General features: G+C 39.3%; 2 protein-coding genes across 4 annotated transcripts in view; one reads left to right on the forward strand and one right to left on the reverse strand.

Moving 5' to 3' along the window:
- Nucleotides 1–715: 715 nt before the first annotated feature.
- LOC110110000 (26S proteasome regulatory subunit 4 homolog A) lies at nucleotides 716–6,708 on the reverse strand. The gene is made up of 5 exons (XM_020841267.2): nucleotides 6,259–6,708; nucleotides 3,635–3,880; nucleotides 1,501–1,670; nucleotides 1,191–1,407; nucleotides 716–877 (listed from the first exon to the last, which is right to left on the reverse strand). Exons 1-5 carry the CDS (start codon nucleotides 6,694–6,696, stop codon nucleotides 719–721), a joined length of 1,230 nt encoding a protein of 409 aa, XP_020696926.1. The 5' UTR covers nucleotides 6,697–6,708; the 3' UTR covers nucleotides 716–718.
- Nucleotides 6,709–13,217: 6,509 nt separating this feature from the next.
- LOC110109990 (receptor-like protein 4) overlaps nucleotides 13,218–18,635 on the forward strand; it is a 59,886-nt gene continuing 54,468 nt past the window's right edge. For all 3 annotated transcript variants that reach the window (XM_020841255.2, XM_020841256.2, XM_020841257.2), the window contains exons 1-3: nucleotides 13,218–13,407; nucleotides 13,489–14,541; nucleotides 14,619–14,763. In XM_020841255.2, coding sequence (XP_020696914.1) covers nucleotides 13,332–13,407; nucleotides 13,489–14,541; nucleotides 14,619–14,763 — 1,274 coding nt within the window. In that variant the 5' untranslated portion in view covers nucleotides 13,218–13,331. The remainder of the gene's footprint in view (nucleotides 13,408–13,488; nucleotides 14,542–14,618; nucleotides 14,764–18,635) is intronic.

The raw sequence follows: 18,635 nt of genomic DNA on the forward strand, positions 1-18,635 counted from the left end.
TTTTGGAAATCTTTTTCAGGAGAAAAGTAATGGCTGCACGACGACCTTACATGTATCGTCGTAGGGGACCTCAGGATGAAAGGTTCCATTTATTTTATGTTTTAAGTCTAAGGTTTGAATTAGTATTTGAGTATGAACAGTATGTAAAGTTTATGTAATGTTGACTCAAAAGTTTTTATTGGTGTTGAGATGATCTGAACTGTTTGGGATTATCTGTATTTGATGTTGTTTTAGTGGCTCTTTCTTATTTATGGATGATATTTATGTACTGATGTTATTTATCTAATGAATTTGATTTATGTTTCTAATGCTCTTCCGTACGATCGTCTGTTCCCGCCCCGATATTATCGGGCTAGCCGGGCCGGGTCGTGACAAAATCAAATAAACAAATGTCATTTTTAATGCTTCATAACTAAGTCTTTTTAGGTCTACCTCTACCTTTCTTAACATAGGTCAGATCTAAAACATCTACTCTACTAATAGAGCCATCAAAAGGGTCATCAGAAGGGCGACATTGTATGTGACCGAACCATCTAAGAGGACTCTATCTAATCTTATCTGCCACTAGAGCTACTCCCACCATTGCATGGATATACTCGTTTTGCAATATATATATATATATATATATATATAATTCCTTAGGAAATGTGCAGGAATAAAGTTCCAGTAACTTTAGTGAGGAAAAGAAAAGAATCTAACAATATTATGCTATTAAGAGTCAAAAGTATGACCATGCCTTCATTCTGCGTTCACGCAAAGCAAACAAACCAGCTTCAGTGCATATGGCCTTTATATCAGCTCCAGAAAATTCATCCTTTGTGATCACGAATTCTTCAAGATTGACATCATCAGCTAGTGTCATCCTGGAAGTGTGTATCTGCACAAAGAGATCAATAGACAGATAAACAAACGGATGTGCAAGGAAATGTTTTTGAATAAATTTGCTTGTCCGTGAACTGGCGTGGATGCATGTCACAATCTACACACAAGAGCATACAAAAATGTGCAGGTATAGGAGGTGCGAGACTTGGTATCCATGTAAAAGCCAAAAAAAAAAGAGTATTTCGCATTCCAGGAAGTACCACTTTTACCTGGAAAATAGCATCACCTGTTTTCTATAAAAGAAATTCAATCTTCCAATTAATGCACGAACAGGCCTAAAGTAAAATAACAAAACTAGTCACTTGTACCTCAAAAATATTTCGCCGACTTTTGACATTAGGAAGAGTAAACTCAATTTTTCTATCAATGCGTCCTGGCCGAAGCAAGCCTGGATCCAGGCTTTCAATTCTGTTTGTGGCAAGAATTACTTTAACATCACCCCTTGGGTCAAAACCATCTAATTGATTCAACAATTCCAACATAGTGCGTTGTATCTCAAGTTCTCCTTCTGAATAAGCATCATATCTAAACAAAATCCAGGCAAGTTAAGCACATTAGGGACAAATACAATAAAAGACTAACAAGGTTTACGCATTCTAGATACTGTCATATGAGTACCTTTTAGTTCCAATTGCATCGATCTCATCAATAAACACTATTGATGGAGAAAGATCATCAGCAAATCTAAAGAGTTCCCTTACTAATTTTGGACCATCACCCAAGTACCTCTGGATCAATTCACTTCCGACGACACGCAAGAATGTGGCAGAAGTTGTTTTGGCCACGGCCTGGAAAAAATACCATGATAGATGTTTTGAAATGATTAGGGCTTGTTATATTAGATCATTAAAACAATAGACTAATGTTTAGGTGCTGTAAAAATAAATTCTTCAAGGATTCAGCAAACGTGAAGTTTAAGGTTTCATTAAAAACTACCAAATATAGATTATGTGGATCAAACTGTAACATACATATATAATGAATAGGCATGAAGGAATATCCAGGTAGAACTCAATGCGGAATAAAAATAGGAGTTGGAGGATAAAAAAGAACCCAGATATCAACATGTTTAAAACAAAGAAAGATACCAATTAATTTAAAAAAAAAAAAATCTACAATGTATACTTGTTGCGGGTTAGTATATTCGCGGCAGTAGAGTAAGTGAATTTTATGTCCTAGCGATACACAGATATAACACACAAACAGATAGTTAGAGAGATAGGAAAAAAAAAACGATAATTTTTTTTTGGAAAACCCAATAAGGGAAAAACCACTGGCTTTGCCTAGGTGAAAAGATTCCACAATATTTGAGTGAGTTACAGAGGTTGACCCGTCCATTGACTTGGAGGCGGTTAAATTACAATTATGGATCTTAGGAGTTTGTAACAACCTTGGTCGGATGATAGAGTTTGGAAGTTTGGTGAAGCGACTAGGAGAAGGTCTAGCAGAGGTTGGCAGCCGAGTGGAGGTCCAACAGTTGTTAGCGGTCGGGCGGAGGTCCGATTGCGATCGGTGGCTGGGCGGTGGTCTGACGATGGTCGGACGAAAATCAGACGGAGATCGGTGGATGAGCGATGGTCCGGCGGCGATCGATGATCCGGCGATGGTTAGACAGAAGTCTGAAGGAGATCGTAGACATGCGGTGGTCCGGTGGAGGTTGGCCTTCGGGCGGTGGTCAGACAACGGTTGGTGGCCGAATGGTGGTTGGACGTTGGTCGGGCGGAAGTTCGGCAAAAATCGGCAAAAGGGCGGAGTTCGCGATAGCTGGCGGCCAGGAGGTTGGAGGTAGTGTTGTGGTCCAGCGGCGGCCGAGAGATGGTCCGGCGGTGGTCGACTGAAGCTCCCTTGCAATAGTGTCAGGGTAGAGCTCTAAGATCCTCGAAGTCTAAAAGCTCTCTCCAATCTCTAACGCCAGTGAGTGGGACGCACGACTTGCATGTTTTCTTCCCACAAATTTGATATATAGATGGTTGGTAGTTGACGAGAGATTATGCATGTTTCCTTTCATTTGAGGTTGCCCTTAATACTAAAGGACTTTTTTGACCCTAATAATAAATTAGGGTAAAGAGACTATCTTGCTCCAACCGTGCTCAGGACATTAACGTGAACAACCTTTCGAGGTAGTAGCAAAAGTTGCCTCCCAACCAGAAATTGAGCATGAAATTGCGAATTATCACATGGAAAACGTCATCTTTCACAATACAGTTAATGCATAATCATTACAATCATTATCATAGCTATTAAGGGAGTTGGAATAAGTCTAAAGATGAAGATATGATTTTTTTAGTAACTGCACACCGATATAAATAATGAATCTGTGCCATGTGAAGTACACGACTCACCCTTAGAATACATAAAACTGGGATTTATAATTTCTTATGTAATGATTTTCACTTGCAAATATAAAACCATTTTAATGAACTCATCAAATATAAAACCATACATTCTACATTTTAGCATAATACCATAACACAACTAGCAATGATTTTCACTTGCTACTATATAAAATATCAATTTCACCTTTAACTATGAATTGTCAAACGCATGCTCTACTATTTCAAAAAGCAACACATTAGAATCCTATCAGCAGGATCCAACCTGACCATCCTTCAAAGATTCTGGATTTACCTGAACATGCAGAGTTGTTGATGAATGAATGCAAAAAAATAGAATAATGCACTTATTTCAGTTTTATGGAAAAATATGTACATAGAATTAGCTTCAAGAATTCAGAGAATAGCAAAGAACTTACTTTGGCAAGCAAAGTTTTCCCAGTTCCGGGTTCTCCATAGAGTACGACTCCCTTGGGTGGCCTGACGCCAATGTCTTCATAAAGCTCAGGGTGGGTTAAAGGAAGTTCAACTGATTCTTTAATTTCTTGAATTTGATCATCCAGACCACCAATATCAGCATAAGACACCAATGGAGCTTTTTCTACTTTCATCATAGTAAGTAAAGGATCAACATCATCCTGGATGATCCCAACAATAGAACAGTGCTGCAAAATTTCAAAGAAAATAATACCAACCAATAAGCTGTTTAGTAAGAAAAACATATCAATATTTCATATTAAGTGATAGAAGACTAATAGCACCCAGAACACATCACAAAAAAGGAGCTGCATGTGGGAAAAAAAAGGGGGAAGTGATGTTTGATGGGTTCCTAATGAACCCTAGAATGAGATATAAGATCAAAATACAAACAAATCATAATCTGCAGGAAAAAAATATGATTTGTTCATTCCATGAGATAATTTAAAAGTCAACCAAATCTAAAATTTCACAAGAAAATAACGGCAAAATGAAAATTCAGTAGCTAGTCATGTTCACCCCTCAAAAGAAAACAAAGCAAATATCTTAACAAAATCTTAATCACCATGCAAAATTCGCAACTAAATAATTTAAGAAACAAGAATAAGGATAAAAATGACCCAAATGGAAGAACTTAGTCTCTAGTTGGTGCAAGAAGCATCCCCCAAAAAGCACTACAAAATATTTATAGAACTCAAAAGACATCCAACAAAGACATCCAACAATGGAGGAAATTAAAATTCTATTCTAATATTTAATGTTTTTTCTACATGCCTCAGGGTACTATTTATATCCTTTAAATATCCCAAAACAGGAAACTACCCAAAATCTATAAAAATTCACTCAAAATAGGTTTCAATACATAAGGCGGCATAGTGGTTTAATAGGCAAGGCTGAATAACAACCAAATGGGAAAGGAACTTACGCCTTGGAAATAGAAAGTGACAAAGGCCTATATATTGATTGAGTTTTATATATTTGATTTTATATGTTATATGGCATACTTTTGATTAAAAAATATTTTTATTACAATTTTTCAAAATTTTAGCTGAATCATATTTCACGCGTTAAAATGGCTAATTTATTATAGTCATTGGGGAATTGATTGCAGTCAAATTTGGCCACTCAAGATTAATTTTTTGGGCTACTGATGCACCAACACTTCTACTCAAAGAGACGTGCAGTGTTTGACACGAATCCGACATTACACACGTCCGATACGCCTCTGACACGTGTTGGACATACTTAAAACATGTCCGATTACAAAAATATTAAACACAAATTGGACATGTGTGTCTTAAATATTTTATGAAATTTTTCTAAATATAATTTCTTGTATTTAAAATTTTTATTTATTTAAAATATATAAAAAAAAATTATTTTCTATCAACAAAGCCATATCAATTGCCCCACTCAATACCCCATTCATCAAATATTATCATATTAATTTCATTTGGCAGGTGGTGACTGGTGACTTTGGTTTTACAAGAATGTCTGATGTCATCTCAACATTGACGTCTGACATCGTTACAATATCGACATTTCAAAATCATCTCAACATCAAAGCCTGACACAGTCTTGACATTGATGTTCAACGCTAGCATGTTCTAACCCACAACTTGACAGCTCATCTTTGTTCGACATCTTAATATCAACCACCAACGCCTTCTCAACATTGACAATAGATGTCTGATACTTACTGCATAACATCGATGTCCAACTCTCGACAGCAATATTGTCTCTTCTCGATGCTTGATACAAGGCATCGACGCCCTTCTCTCGTCATCATGATAGTAATAATTTTAAGCACAAATTAATTAAATGACTTATTATTTCTAAATTATTTTTAATCGTATACTTATTCAATTTTTATATACTATTTTTACAATATAAAAATTATAATATCATGTACAACTCATGTTCGTGTCAATTCTCTTGTGCTCCTCATATATCCTGTCAATTCTAGAGTTTGTAAGAGATTGGTGCTTTAACGATACATATGAGAAGAAGAGGGTTTTTATATGAGGTAAGCTCTTTGTCTAAGATTTGGTGTTTTCTTCTTCTTGTGTTCACATACAGATGAAATTGGGATTTAGCAAGGATTATAAATGTTTCATCATCGTAGTGCAACACAATTATAGCTTATGTTTTCTGGTGGATCAGATTTTCTCCCCTCACCTATGAATATATGATTGGTTGAAGGCAAACCATGTAAGCATTATTGTCATGTGTGTTATCATTTTTCTTTTCTCTTTCCGAACCATTTGTAGCATAGATAGTACAATTGATTGTTGTTATTGTTATTATTATTCTAGTATTTTATTCCTTTTTGCATGCATTTCTCCTTTTTATTCACTAACCCTAAACCAATTACTTGCATGCATCAATGTTCCTGCATAAATGATCAGACAATTCAAATGATTTGCATAATGGTCCAGCATAAACCTTAATTCCCTTAATCATCAAACACCGCCATCAACTCATTATCCGGAATCCCAATATCTATAAAGATTTCAGGTATTTCTCAATCAAAGGCATAAACCAGCAGGATATATACGGTATTTACCTTGTTGTGCATGAGAACCGAGCACCCAGGCTCTAGCTGGTCCTTGTCCACGAAAGACAGAATGATCACGTAGTACTCAGGTCCAAGCGAGGAGGAGACTATGGCATGGTTCTCATCAATAAGCTCCTCAAGGGTGCCAACGCTCATGGGAGATCCGCGAAGTTCGCTGACCCTAGATCGGTTCTTCTTGTTCTTTTCCACGTGATCAGGCTTGAGGCGCTCTAGGTTGATAATGAACTCCTCCTCCATCAAGAGATGGTCCTTGATTCGCTCCAGTTTGAGGAGGCGGAGCCTGCACCTGGTCAGCGGCATCACCGTCGGAAGTCGCGCAGCGGCCTCAAGGCCCTTCTGCTTCCGCTTTTTACGTCCGACGTGCGACGGCGGAGCCGCCGGCTTGAACTTCCTATCCTTCATTCTACTGGGTGGTCCCTGTCCCATTGCACTGCTCAGTGTAACTCGGCACTCACGCCAGAAAGAATCAAGAGACGACTTCTTTATAGAATGGCTGGCTTCCGAGTTTGCCGCCAGTGAGCTTAATTGAATTTTACTGAATTTTTTATTGAATTTTATTAAAATTTTAATTGAACAAAGTTCATATCATATTCTTATTTTTTATGAAAGTTTAATTATGATTTAAATAAAGTTAGATGATAATTCCAATAAGATTCGTTGATAAAAATTAATATTTTTAAACTAAAAAATTACTTTAAAAACCAATAAAAAAGTTATCTCAAACGAAGTCTTAATTTAATCAAGACAAGTAGATAAACTTTATACTCCTCAAGGCATATATAGAATTGGGTTTGTAATGGAGAAAATTATTAGGCAATTTGAGGCTATTGGTTTCATTGTGTTCAATATTGGAGGGAATCATTATAGGTATAAATAAGTCGAATTGGGGCGAGCCATGCGCTCGTTTGTGTTCAATATTGGAGGGAACTATTATAGATGTAAATATGTCAAATTGGGACAAGTCAGACGCTTGTTTGTGTTTAGCTCGTTAGAAATAGGCTCTTGCTTGAAATTATTCGGCTCAATTTGATAAAAATTATAAAAATATCACAATTTTTTATTACTCAAAAGTTATAATTATAATGGCTAGTTTAAAGAATAAAATTTAAAACTAAAAAAAACATTATTATAATTACTTTAAAATAATAGATATCACAAACTAATTTAAATATAAAATATGAACACTTATATCTATAAGTTGGATCCAGCAATATTGTTATCAAGAAAAACTATAAGTGAAACCATGAAGTAGTATTAAGTATTCAGCGAAGCATCATCATTAACAGATGGATCAAAACTTTATAGGATTGCCGATTGCGCAACATTATACCATCTCAACTAAAGAGAAGTCATGATTCATACCAACTACCTTCTAACAATAATTATTCATAAATAATCATCATTGCCTCCATCCATTAAAAAATCATTATAATTGATTGCTCGTGCTTGTCCATGTAGATATTTCACAAGTACCTATCATTTTCTAGCTAAATAACTCGGCCAAAGCGGTTATAATGTCCATCAAAAGCGCTCATCAATAGAGAACATGGCTCATCCCAGTAGACCAAATTGAAGAGTCATCCCATGCACACACGTCGTGGAACTCATATAGGTTCATCCAAACACAAGGTAGACACTCGTCTCGACAAAATTAGTCTCTCGATATCAATCACTGTCATCCAGACCATCAGACCGCCCTTGACATCCTTTGATCTAGTTGCAGGATGTTGACACGTTAGGGGTTCAAAACTACGACCATTCCAAACTCTGTCTATAATTGTCACCCCTCGGGATCTAATATGAAATAATTTATTTTCTCTTTTCATTTATTTATTTATTTCATATATTTTTCATACAATTTTCAATAACAGTCAATAGTAATTTACAACCAAATCAAGGTAACATTCAGAGCTAATTAATTACATTAAAAAGTTTTAGGATATATATATATATATATATATATATATATATATATATACACATATATATATGTGTGTGTGTGTGTGTGTGTGTGTGTTATTTGTGCCGATCACATATATCAATCAATCAACCTATTTTTATCATTCAATCAATTTCACTCAGTCATATAATTCAGTTATTTTTGTCAGTCTATCAATTGTATAGTCATACTGTAGTATTAGTATTCATATTCAATAACAGTAAGCAGTAATAAAAATCTGTGTATTAGTATCAGCATATGTACATTATCAATGTATAATAATAAGTAATAGTTATTGAAAATCAATAATTAGAATAAGTAATAATTCATGTATCAGTAATCATAGATGATTACATTTATCACTGGCTCATTACTTTTGCTTGTAAGCAGTGTGTTGCACTCGCTACATTCTCCTTACTTGTGCCTGTAGGGGATCCATCATACTTGTAATACATCCACTATAATTATTTGTAAGCGGGACATTTGTGTACATTATAGGCCTTTTGCCATCTCCTGCGAGCAAGTTGCATTGAATGTAGATCTTCTAGTGCTGCTCGTAGGGGTTTGCATTTACTACAAATTATTTTATAGTTTCTCAAAAATAGCATGTTGTGTACGTGATGGGACATTTACAATGGCTCATGGGTGCTTGTATTTATTATGGGTTCGTTGTACCTTATTGTAGATAGTATGTTTGTGTATGTATCTATGTTCACGAAGGACCTGTCACACTTGCAGCATATCTACCATCGTTGCTTGCATGCATATTGATGTGTTCATTCATATGTTAGTATGGGTAACCGGATGTGCCATAATTCTTGTTGATTTTCCTATATATGTGCATTGATTGTCAGGTTGTTGCATTCGATTGCATGTGTTATGCTGTCACCTATAAATAATCACATGATTCTTATAGCTTATTGTAAACAAACTATTGTGTGTGTCATAAGTTCATTCTCATGTCAGTAAGCATATTATTATATTCATTATAAGTCTTCTACATATGCTCATTATAGCTCGTACTCAAGGTAAGTTCTTGGTCCTCGCTTGTAGACTGGCTAATTGAATATGACATTTTACTTTAATTTCATCATTTATGGGCAAGTTATCATATGCATTGAGAGTTTGCTCTTCATTTACCTTTTGTTTATTCATTGATATTCAATTAAATGACCATGATTATTGCTCATCATTTGAATTTTCACCTTGATAATGTAATTATCGATTTAATGTATGGTTCCCTATTTATTAGTTTACAAGTTACGTTCCCCTATCATTTGTTCAATTCATGTTCATTGTTAGTTCAAAATTTGGCAGCCTCCCAATATCTCCCCTATTTAGGGGAATTCGGGGAGCTAGGCCTTCCTACCACTCTGCAAAAAAGCGTGTATGATATGTGTCAGGTGACATCGTGATTGTGGTTTTCAACCCCACCATGCTACAAAAAACATGTATGGGTCTTTCGTGGTGCCTGCTTTGAAGCTTGCAAATTTTCTTGTAGGTATAGAAGCTTTCCCACAGGTACTTAGGAGTGTCCCCACCATTTTATAAAAAGTATGTACTGGGCTTATATGTCTCACGACAAGCATCACACCGAGTTCCATCCCACCACGCTAAGAAAAGCGTGTGTATGTGGTTCGCTCGTAGTGCCGTAAGCACCGAAATTTTTTTTTTTAGGATTTTTAAGTTTATGAGCATTTATATCTTAGTGAGAAAGAGAGACAACGACGATGTCGGGGCAATGATGACGGCAAAAATGCACGAGGATTGAGTCACAAAAATTTTGCTCTTTCCTTCTCTTTCTTTTATATATATATAAAGTGGGATGGTTATTGAAGTGGGGCTTTGTGTTGGCTGTTTAGGCTGAGTTAGTGGTGTTTGTGGTTAAGAGATGGCGGGGAAGAGGGTGTTCAACTTGGAGGCTGTGAGAAGGATAGCTGCTACTGGAATAATTGAATAGCTACTATAAATTAGAAGGAGTTGGAGAGGGGTGATGCTATTTGGGTTTGTAGTAGACTGATGGTTGGGTTGTTAGAGAGATGTAGTTGTGTTGATCGAGTAAAAGAAGAAGGATCAGAGCTATTGTAGTGGGCTTGGTTGGAGGCCTCTACATAAGCTGGAGTTGGATGAGAGGATAAAATGTTGTTGGGTGCAGATTTTGGTTCGAATAGAGCAAAAAGGAGATGGAGTAAGCTTGGTTTTGCTATAGATGTGAGAGGCTTGTTAAGTAGCCACTATAGTGAGGAAGAATACTAGTTGATGTTTGGATGAAGGATGAAGTGGATGTACTAGATTTTAGTTGTGTAGGTATAATGTCTTCTATGTAGAGTGGGCTTTAACAGCTGTTGGATGAATTGAGTAAAGGTGGAGATGCTGCTGAGGTTGAATGAAGGAGGTAGACTGCTTTTATTTGGTTTGTATTTGTGGACATCAACTAAGAGGAGGATAATCAAACAACAACAGTCGGCCTGAAGTGCTTGTAAAAATTGTTGAAATGGCAGGAGAAGGCTATGATAAAAGTGGCAGCTGGCTTGGGAAGTTTGGATGTGAGATTTTAGTGGATTGGAAGTGGTAGGCTGTTCTAGGTTGGGTGAGGAAAAAAGAAGAAAATTGTTGGGTTTTTGTGGTTGAAGGAGGTGTAGTGGGCTGCTGTGAAGTGAAAGCTGCTGCTGGGTTGGGTGAGGAGAAGGTATAATGTTAGTGAGGTGCTAAGAAATGTGACGGAGTTGTTGTTTTGTGTTTGGAGAAGTGGTGGTTTGAGTGGTCAACATGGAGTGCTTGTAAAAGTGGTTGAAATGGAAAAAGAAGGTTGCTTGTTAGGTGAGGGAGTATAGCTCTTGGAGGGAAGAGGAGCAGTAGAGTTTGATTTAGTGTGTTTTAGGAGCAGGAGGCATGAGCATGTGGCAAGATTTGGGGGTTGATACAGTGCGGTGGAAGTTGTGTCAAATCAAAATCATGTCAAAAGTTCGACTACGAAAACACAAAACAGATCACAACTCGGTCAAAACTCAATATCTTTGAAAACAGAGATAGGATTCGGAGTCCTTACCACGAGATCTTCACTTTTTCCAACAGCGGCGTCGGACGAAAAGCGCTCCGCGGCCTCCAAAATCTAGCTTTCCTCTTTTTCCCTTTATCTTTCTCTCTCTAAAATAAGATATTTTGATATTAAATGATTTTCTCTCTCATCAAAACGAGCTGATTTTCTTATATCCTTAAGCTGATCGGCCCGGCCGATCGCCAAATTGTCCCGGGACGATCAGACCAAAATCGATCGTCCTGGACGGTTCCCAGGACTTTTCTCAGGACGATATTTTCTACAGTGCAGATCGGCCTGGCCGATCTCACTATCGTCCTGGACGATTCTGGGAGGAAAATCCAAACTAGAGAGGAACAGTAAGGGAACGAGGTTTCACAGTTGGAGAGGGGTGATGCTATTTGGGTTTGTAGTAGACTGATGGTTGGGTTGTTAGAGAGATGTAGTTATGTTGATCGAGTAAAAGAGGAAGGATCAGAGCTGTTGTAGTGGGCTTGGTTGGAGGCCTCTACAGAAGCTGGAGTCGGATGAGAGGACAAAATGTTGTTGGGTGCAGATTTTGGATCGAATAGAGCAAAAAAGGAGATGGAGTAAGCTTAGTTTTGCTATAGATGTGAGAGGATTGTTAAGTAGCCACGATAGCAAAGAAGAATACTAGTTGATGTTTGGATGAAGGATGAAGTGGATGGACTAGTTTTTAGTTGTGTAGGTATAATGTGTACTATATAGAGTGGGCTTTAACATCTGTTGGATGAACTGAGTAAAGGTGGAGATGCTGCTGAGGTTGAATGAAGGAAGTCGACCACTTTTGTTTGGTTTGTATTTGTGGACATCAACTAAGAGGAGGATAATCAAACAACAACAGTCGACCTGAAGTGCTTGTAAAAGTTGTTGAAATGGCAGGAGAAGCCTGTGATAAAAGTGGCAGCTGGCTTGGGAAGTTTGGATGTGAGATTTTAGTGGATTGGATGTGATAGGCTGTTCTAGGTTGGGTGAGGAAAAAGAAGAAAATTGCTGGGTTTTTGTGGTTGAAGGAGCTGTAGTGGGTTGTTGTGAAGTGAAAGCTGTTGTTGGGTTGGGTGAGGAGAAGGTATATTGTTATCGAGGCGCTGAAAAATGTGAGGGGGCTATTGTTTGTGTTTGGAGAAGTGGTGGTTTGAGCAGTCAACATGTAGTGCTTGTAAAAGTGCCTGAAGTGGCAAGAGAAGGTTGCTGCTTGGGTGAGGGAGTATAGCTCTTGGAAGGAAGAGGAGCAGTAGAGTTTGATTTAGTGTGTTTTAGGAGCAAGAGGCATGAGCATGCGGCAAGATTTGAGGGTTGGTACAAAAAAATTTGAGTAAGATAATAGCATGTTTTGGCGGCTAGTAAAGTAGGATTTGAGCAAGATTATAGCAAGGGATTTGGGTGGCTGGTACAACATGAGTGGGATAAGAATAGGTTTTGGGAGGTTGATACAACAATATTTGAAACAAGATAACAATAGGTTTTGGGGCTGATACAACAGGATTTGAGCATGATAACAATAAGAGATTTGAGCGGCTAGTACATCTAGATTTGAGCATAATAATAACAAGTTTAGGGAGGGATTTGTGTGATGTGTTAGTCACTTGTAATGGATTTGACACATATATAGAGATCAATAACAACACAAATATTTGTGTGCTTGAAAAGAAAAATTGAAGTTAAAGAGAGAGAGAGAGAGAGAGTAGAGGAAAAGGATTTGTTCAATAAATAAGATTTTTTTGGTAAGAGGCCGAGGTCAGTTTTAAAATCATTTCGCGATTTAAAAAATAAAATAATGCTAAGTACGGCGTAAACGTGAACTAATCACGTTGAGCATTCCTCCTTTTATAATATAAAAATAAATTCATCAAAAATACTGTAAAACATATTTCGTCGGATTATCTAAGTACGCGCAAAATTTGGCAAATTTGGCATATAAAGTCAAATTTACATTGACATTACGGGGGCCTAAGGCCCCGCGAACGTTGAAAGTTAATTGAACGAGAAATTAATACGGATTACAGAGCTGTGGCCATCACCACTGAGCTCCCTCCTCCCAGCTTTCCTCGACCAACCACCCCAATGTTTCCTCTTCTCCTCCAGCTCTTCCTCTTTCCCTTCATCGCATCTGCGGCCTCCCCCTCTCGGTCTAGTTACGGTAAGCTCGTTTCCTCCTCTCATCGAAATTCCCTTCTCACTTCCCAACTCCACCTCTTCTAACATTCTCTCTATTTGTCAGGCCTCTCCTACTCAATTGACTGTGGCGGCATCTCCAACTTCACCTCTGACCTCAACCGTCAATGGCTCTCCGATCGCTACTTCACTGGCGGCGCCATTGGTACTGTAGCCGAACCCCAACACTTCACTCAACCACAGGAACGCACTCTCCGCTTCTTCCCCCCAAACTCGTTCGGAAAAAAGAGCTGCTACTCCATCCCCGTCCCCCCTGGCCGCTTCTACCTTCGTACTTTCACCGTCTATGATAACTACGACTCCAAGATGCGAAATCCCTCCTTCGACGTCTCAATCGAAGGCACTCTCGTCTTCTCATGGCGCTCTCCTTGGCCCGAACCAGTCGCGCGCAGTGGCGCCTACGCTGATCTATTTTTCCCGGCCGCAGACGGATCCGCCGACCTCTGCTTCTACTCCATTGCCACGGATCCTCCCGTCGTCGCCTCAATTGAGATATTCCAGATCGACTCCCTTGCTTATGACGCTGCCACTGCTGGATCCGACTTCGTTCTCGTTAACTACGGCCGGCTTTCCTGCGGTTCTGCACTATTCGGTCCTGGTTTTACGAATCACTCCGATCTCTTTGGTCGCGTGTGGCAATCTGATGCCGATTTCCGCGACCCGAAAGTTAAAGTGAAAGCCCTCTCATCCGGCGGGCGCAAGGTGCTCGGCGGTGCTCACGCTCCAAATTATTTCCCACCGCAGCTATATCTCACGGCCGTCACCGTCGAGCAGCCTGGTGTAGGGCTCGAGTACCTTCTCCAGGTGGATACTAGGCTCGACTACATGGTTTGGTTCCATTTTGCGGAAATCGATTCCAGCATCAATGCCGCCGGGCAAAGGGTTTTCAATATCCTTATCAACGGGAAAAATGTTGCCAGCATAGACATATTCAAGGCGGTCGGCGGTTTTGCAGCGTTTGATTGGCATTATATTGCGAAGAACCTAACCACCTCGCCGCTTAGCTTGAAGCTTGTTCCGGTTGTGGGGCAGCCCGTTATCTGCGGGCTTGAGAATTATGCCATGGTGCCTCTGGATCTTGCGAGTCTGCCTGGCCAAGGTAAGTTTTGTAATGGAGAAATCTTGAGTGGTAATTTTGTTGAGTGTTGATGTATTTATGTGTATATGGGGCCTTAGCAAGTGCGATGAGGGCGTTGAAAGAGTCGCTTAGGATACCTGATAGAATGGGATGGAACGGGGACCCCTGTGCTCCTACTACATGGGATGCTTGGGAGGGAGTTACTTGCCATCGTACTGAGGAAGGGCTTGTCATCACGCAGCTGTAAGTATTATTTTTCCGTATGATGTTTTTTTACAAATTTTCATAATGAGAAAGGATTCTATAAAGTTAAAAAAAAAGAAAAAAAAGATCAGTGATTCCTTTATTCTTTGTAACTTTAGCAACCTTTAAATCATTTTCATATAAAGACTTACTTTTCTGTCTTATTATTATTTTTAGACTTGGAGCATCAAAAATAAAAGCGGTCATACCTAAAAGCATAGGCAAAAAGTCAAATTAAAGATGACTATGAGCTGATGATATCTCGTTGCCCCACTCTTTTCAATGACCAAATTCTTTTTTGGCTAATTTATTACACAAAAATGGAATCGGCATATCTTAGGAACAATAAATTTGTGACAAATGGACTTATACTTTATAGTCTATTCTTCGTTCAATATGTATTTAACTGCAGTAATCTCTGTAACTAAAGATAAAAATAGTTGAAGTTTTCGCCACGTTACCAACCATGAATAGAAAGAATTTGTCCCTTCTTTTAGTGGACCTCTTAGACTATATGTAATTCAGTTGCATTATAAAAATAGGGCCATCTAAGTCTTGCATCTATAACATTTCTGGGTACATTGTTAGTAGCTTTGTTATTTCTAGGAAGGCACGAAGACACCCTTTTTTATTGAAATATGAACTTCTGTTTTGACTGATTTCCTCATAAAGTTGGGCATATGTTTCAAGAAAATGTCTGCAATTGATATTCATTAATTCGTAATAATACTCCTATGGCACCCTAAGTCACTAATGGTTAGCAATTTATTATACTTTTCTTTGTTGGCCCTTGTGTAGACCAAGAGGGTGGGTTTGGGGTGGGGTTACACGTTACAGGGAGGTAGTTACTTGGTTGTTTAAAATAAATTTGAATGTTTGAACCATCTAATTAAAGTTCAATTCAACTATAAGCTAGTTTTTAAAAGTAATTCAGAAATATGTTTAGGTGCTTGGCTGAGGCTTGGTGATTCTATAATTCTTAGCACATCTCTTATGGAGGTGTCGCACCAAGGTGCTTCTAGGAGAGCACTTTGCCTTAAGGGACAAGTTGTGTGGTAGGCAAGAGGTGAGCTCTAATTCTTCATATGCAAAAGATGAGTGAGATTTTTGATGTAGGTCTAAAGTATCTTTATGGTTGATACGTCATCACAAAATTATCTTGATCGGGCACAAATCTCGAGGCAAAAATTAACCCAGAAACTTAAAAATTAAATCCGGGAGCACCTGAGCTCCGATTTCAGCAAGCTTACAGTCAAACTGAGTGTCTCGGAAATACGAACCCAACGACACCAAATTCAACTCAATCCGAGTCCAAATGAGCCCAAATCAAGCGCCCGAAGTGCTGTTGGAAGGTTCAAACTACAATTTGAGTTACCAAACGGTCTCCGATTTTAACGAGCTGATACTCGAATCGAACGGCTCGACGAGATGAATCCAACAAGCCCAAGATCGCCGAATTCCGACATCATTAAGGCCTCCAAATGTCCAACGAACGGTGCACGATCGAAGGGTTCAATATCGGCCGTCCATTCAAACCACTCCCAATTCGCCCCTGATCTCACACCTATTTACAAGCCATGTCACTCTAGAAAAATTATAAATAGAGCCTTCATTCTTCACAAGAGGGGGGGGGAAGTGAAGAGAGAGAAGAAGAAGGGAAAAGAAGAGAAAGGGGAAAAGGAGAATCCTCTCCTCCTCGACCACCACCGGAGCTCTTCCCGCCGCCTGAATACGCCGGAACTCTGCCGGATATTCGGGAGAACGCCAGAATTCTGCCCAACTTCCATGGGATGCAAAAATTCTTCTCAATTAACGACAGAGTTCCCTCTTGACGCCGAAACTCCTCCCAAGTGATGCATGAGTTCTCCTCGTCCACTAACAGACGTTGGACTTCTACCCGACATTTGACCTTCACTCTTCGCCAAGTTTCTACCCGATGCCGGACTTCTACCGGTTATCGGACTTTCGCTGGACGTATATCAGAATATGGATTTCTTTCCATTGTTGGACTTCTACCTGACGCCGTCCTTCTGACCTTCATCGTCAGACACAGTCCTAAAAGCCTCCCTCGCAAGGCAACTGTCCTTCTGAACTCCGTCGCCAGCCGACTACGGTCCTCCTGACTTATGTCGCCTGCCGACTACGGTCCTTCTGACTTACGTCGCCCACCGACTACAGTCTTTCGACCTCCGTCGCCCGCCGACTACAGTCTTGACTTATGTCGCCCGCCTTCTATGATCCTTCTGACTTACGTTGTCCACCGACTACAGTCTTTCCGACCTCCGCTGCCCGCCGACTACAATCTTTCCAACCTCTGTCGCCCGTCGACTACGGTTCTCCTGACTTACGTCGCCAGCCAACTACAGTCTTTTCAACCTCTGTTGCCCGTCGACTACGGTCCTCCCGACTTATGTCGCCCGCCGACTACGGTCCTTCCGACCTCCGTCGCCAGCCGACTATGGTCCTCCTGACTTACGTCGCCCACCGGCTACAAGCCTTACGACCTCCGTCGCCCGCCGACTACGGTCCTCCCGACCAAACGAACATGTCAATAGTGATTCTTTGTATTCATATAATGTAATGTACTCTATAAAATGTACATCAAGCTAAGGCCTTCTCCCAATGAAGGGCCTCATTTGTAATCGACTGCAATACTAGTGGATTCATTCAAACTGGGTTTGACCCCGTGATTTTCCCCCCTTTTCAGGAGTTTTCCATGTAAAAATCTTGGTGTCTCATAAATGCTAGACCCTCTCTCTTATCTGATTGCGTGTCGGATTTTCGTACAACGCTAAGACGATAAACTTTATATTTCTCTACCGCCGCGAATACTCCTGGACGCAACAATGGTGAAGGTTGTAACTTGCTTGATGTCCCCTTAGGATGATGGTAGAAGGGCTATGTGTGTGGTGGTAAAATAGATATTCAGGATTGAGATATATTTCGTGCTGAAACTTCTAGGTTTTTCAATGACAAATTTTTTTGGAGGATAAGGATGAGGAATTTCAAATCTAAAGTTTCGGATATTAGAAAACTAATGTTGATATTTTTATAGATTTTTTGATCAATTGTTAACGAGTTATGATATTTTTAATTTGGTTGCCCACAAAAAGAATTTACCTCATTGTATTGGGCTTTTGCTTAGGATATCTTAGGATTATTAGGGAGTTGAGATTTTAAAGGTTATGAGGGATTTGGGGGAATGTTTGGGAGAGTCTAAATTTATTTTAGTATTGAGGGAAGCGGTGATTTAAATTATGTAAAAGAGATGAGAATTTGATAAGAAGTGGATGCAATTTTAGCAAAACTAGAGAACGACCGAAGAAATTCATGAAGAAGATCACATATGAACACATTTTTATTGAAAGAACTATGAAGAAAAACACAATATATAATTGGACCTTCAATTGGAGAGGAAAATTCAGCCCCGCTCCCACAAATCCTTAACCGTTGGCTAGGGCCCTCTCAACCTAAGCAAAACTAATTTCAATAAACATAAGCATAATCCACAAATCATTCCCCTGTCTCCTATATGGTCCTCATCATAGTTTTGAGAGAAACCATGGCTTTGGATAATCCTTCATCTCCCCTAATCATCTCCTTCTTTCCCTCAATCATCATTTTCATCGCTGGGGCTCCTCAATTGACCTTGGTATCTCTCAAAGTCAGCAACCATCTCATCCTCAGGATGACATCAATGCTCCACAACTCCAATGAAAATTAATCTTCCCTCACTTGGACCCCCTGTATGGTCAGAACCACCACACTCCTCAGCTTGTCTCCACTTTCTATGTGCCCAACATCACCCTGTTGCACTGTGTTCACCAGTTTCACCCCTAATTGGTTCATGATCTGTTTGGAGATGAAACTGT

Source organism: Dendrobium catenatum, unplaced genomic scaffold (genome assembly GCF_001605985.2).
Source record: "Dendrobium catenatum unplaced genomic scaffold, ASM160598v2 fragScaff_scaffold_1676, whole genome shotgun sequence".
Classification (NCBI taxonomy): Eukaryota; Viridiplantae; Streptophyta; class Magnoliopsida; order Asparagales; family Orchidaceae; genus Dendrobium; species Dendrobium catenatum.

Bases quoted from the DNA above. Each gene is read 5' to 3' on its own strand.
- LOC110110000 (XM_020841267.2), bottom strand. From the start codon at position 6,696: ATGGGACAGGGACCACCCAGTAGAATGAAGGATAGGAAGTTCAAGCCG. The intron at 3,881-6,258 runs GTAAATACCGTA...GAAATTTTGCAG, and splicing joins CGGTTCTCATGCACAACAAG to CACTGTTCTATTGTTGGGAT. The intron at 878-1,190 runs GTACAAGTGACT...CTCTTTGTGCAG, and splicing joins GTCGGCGAAATATTTTTGAG to ATACACACTTCCAGGATGAC.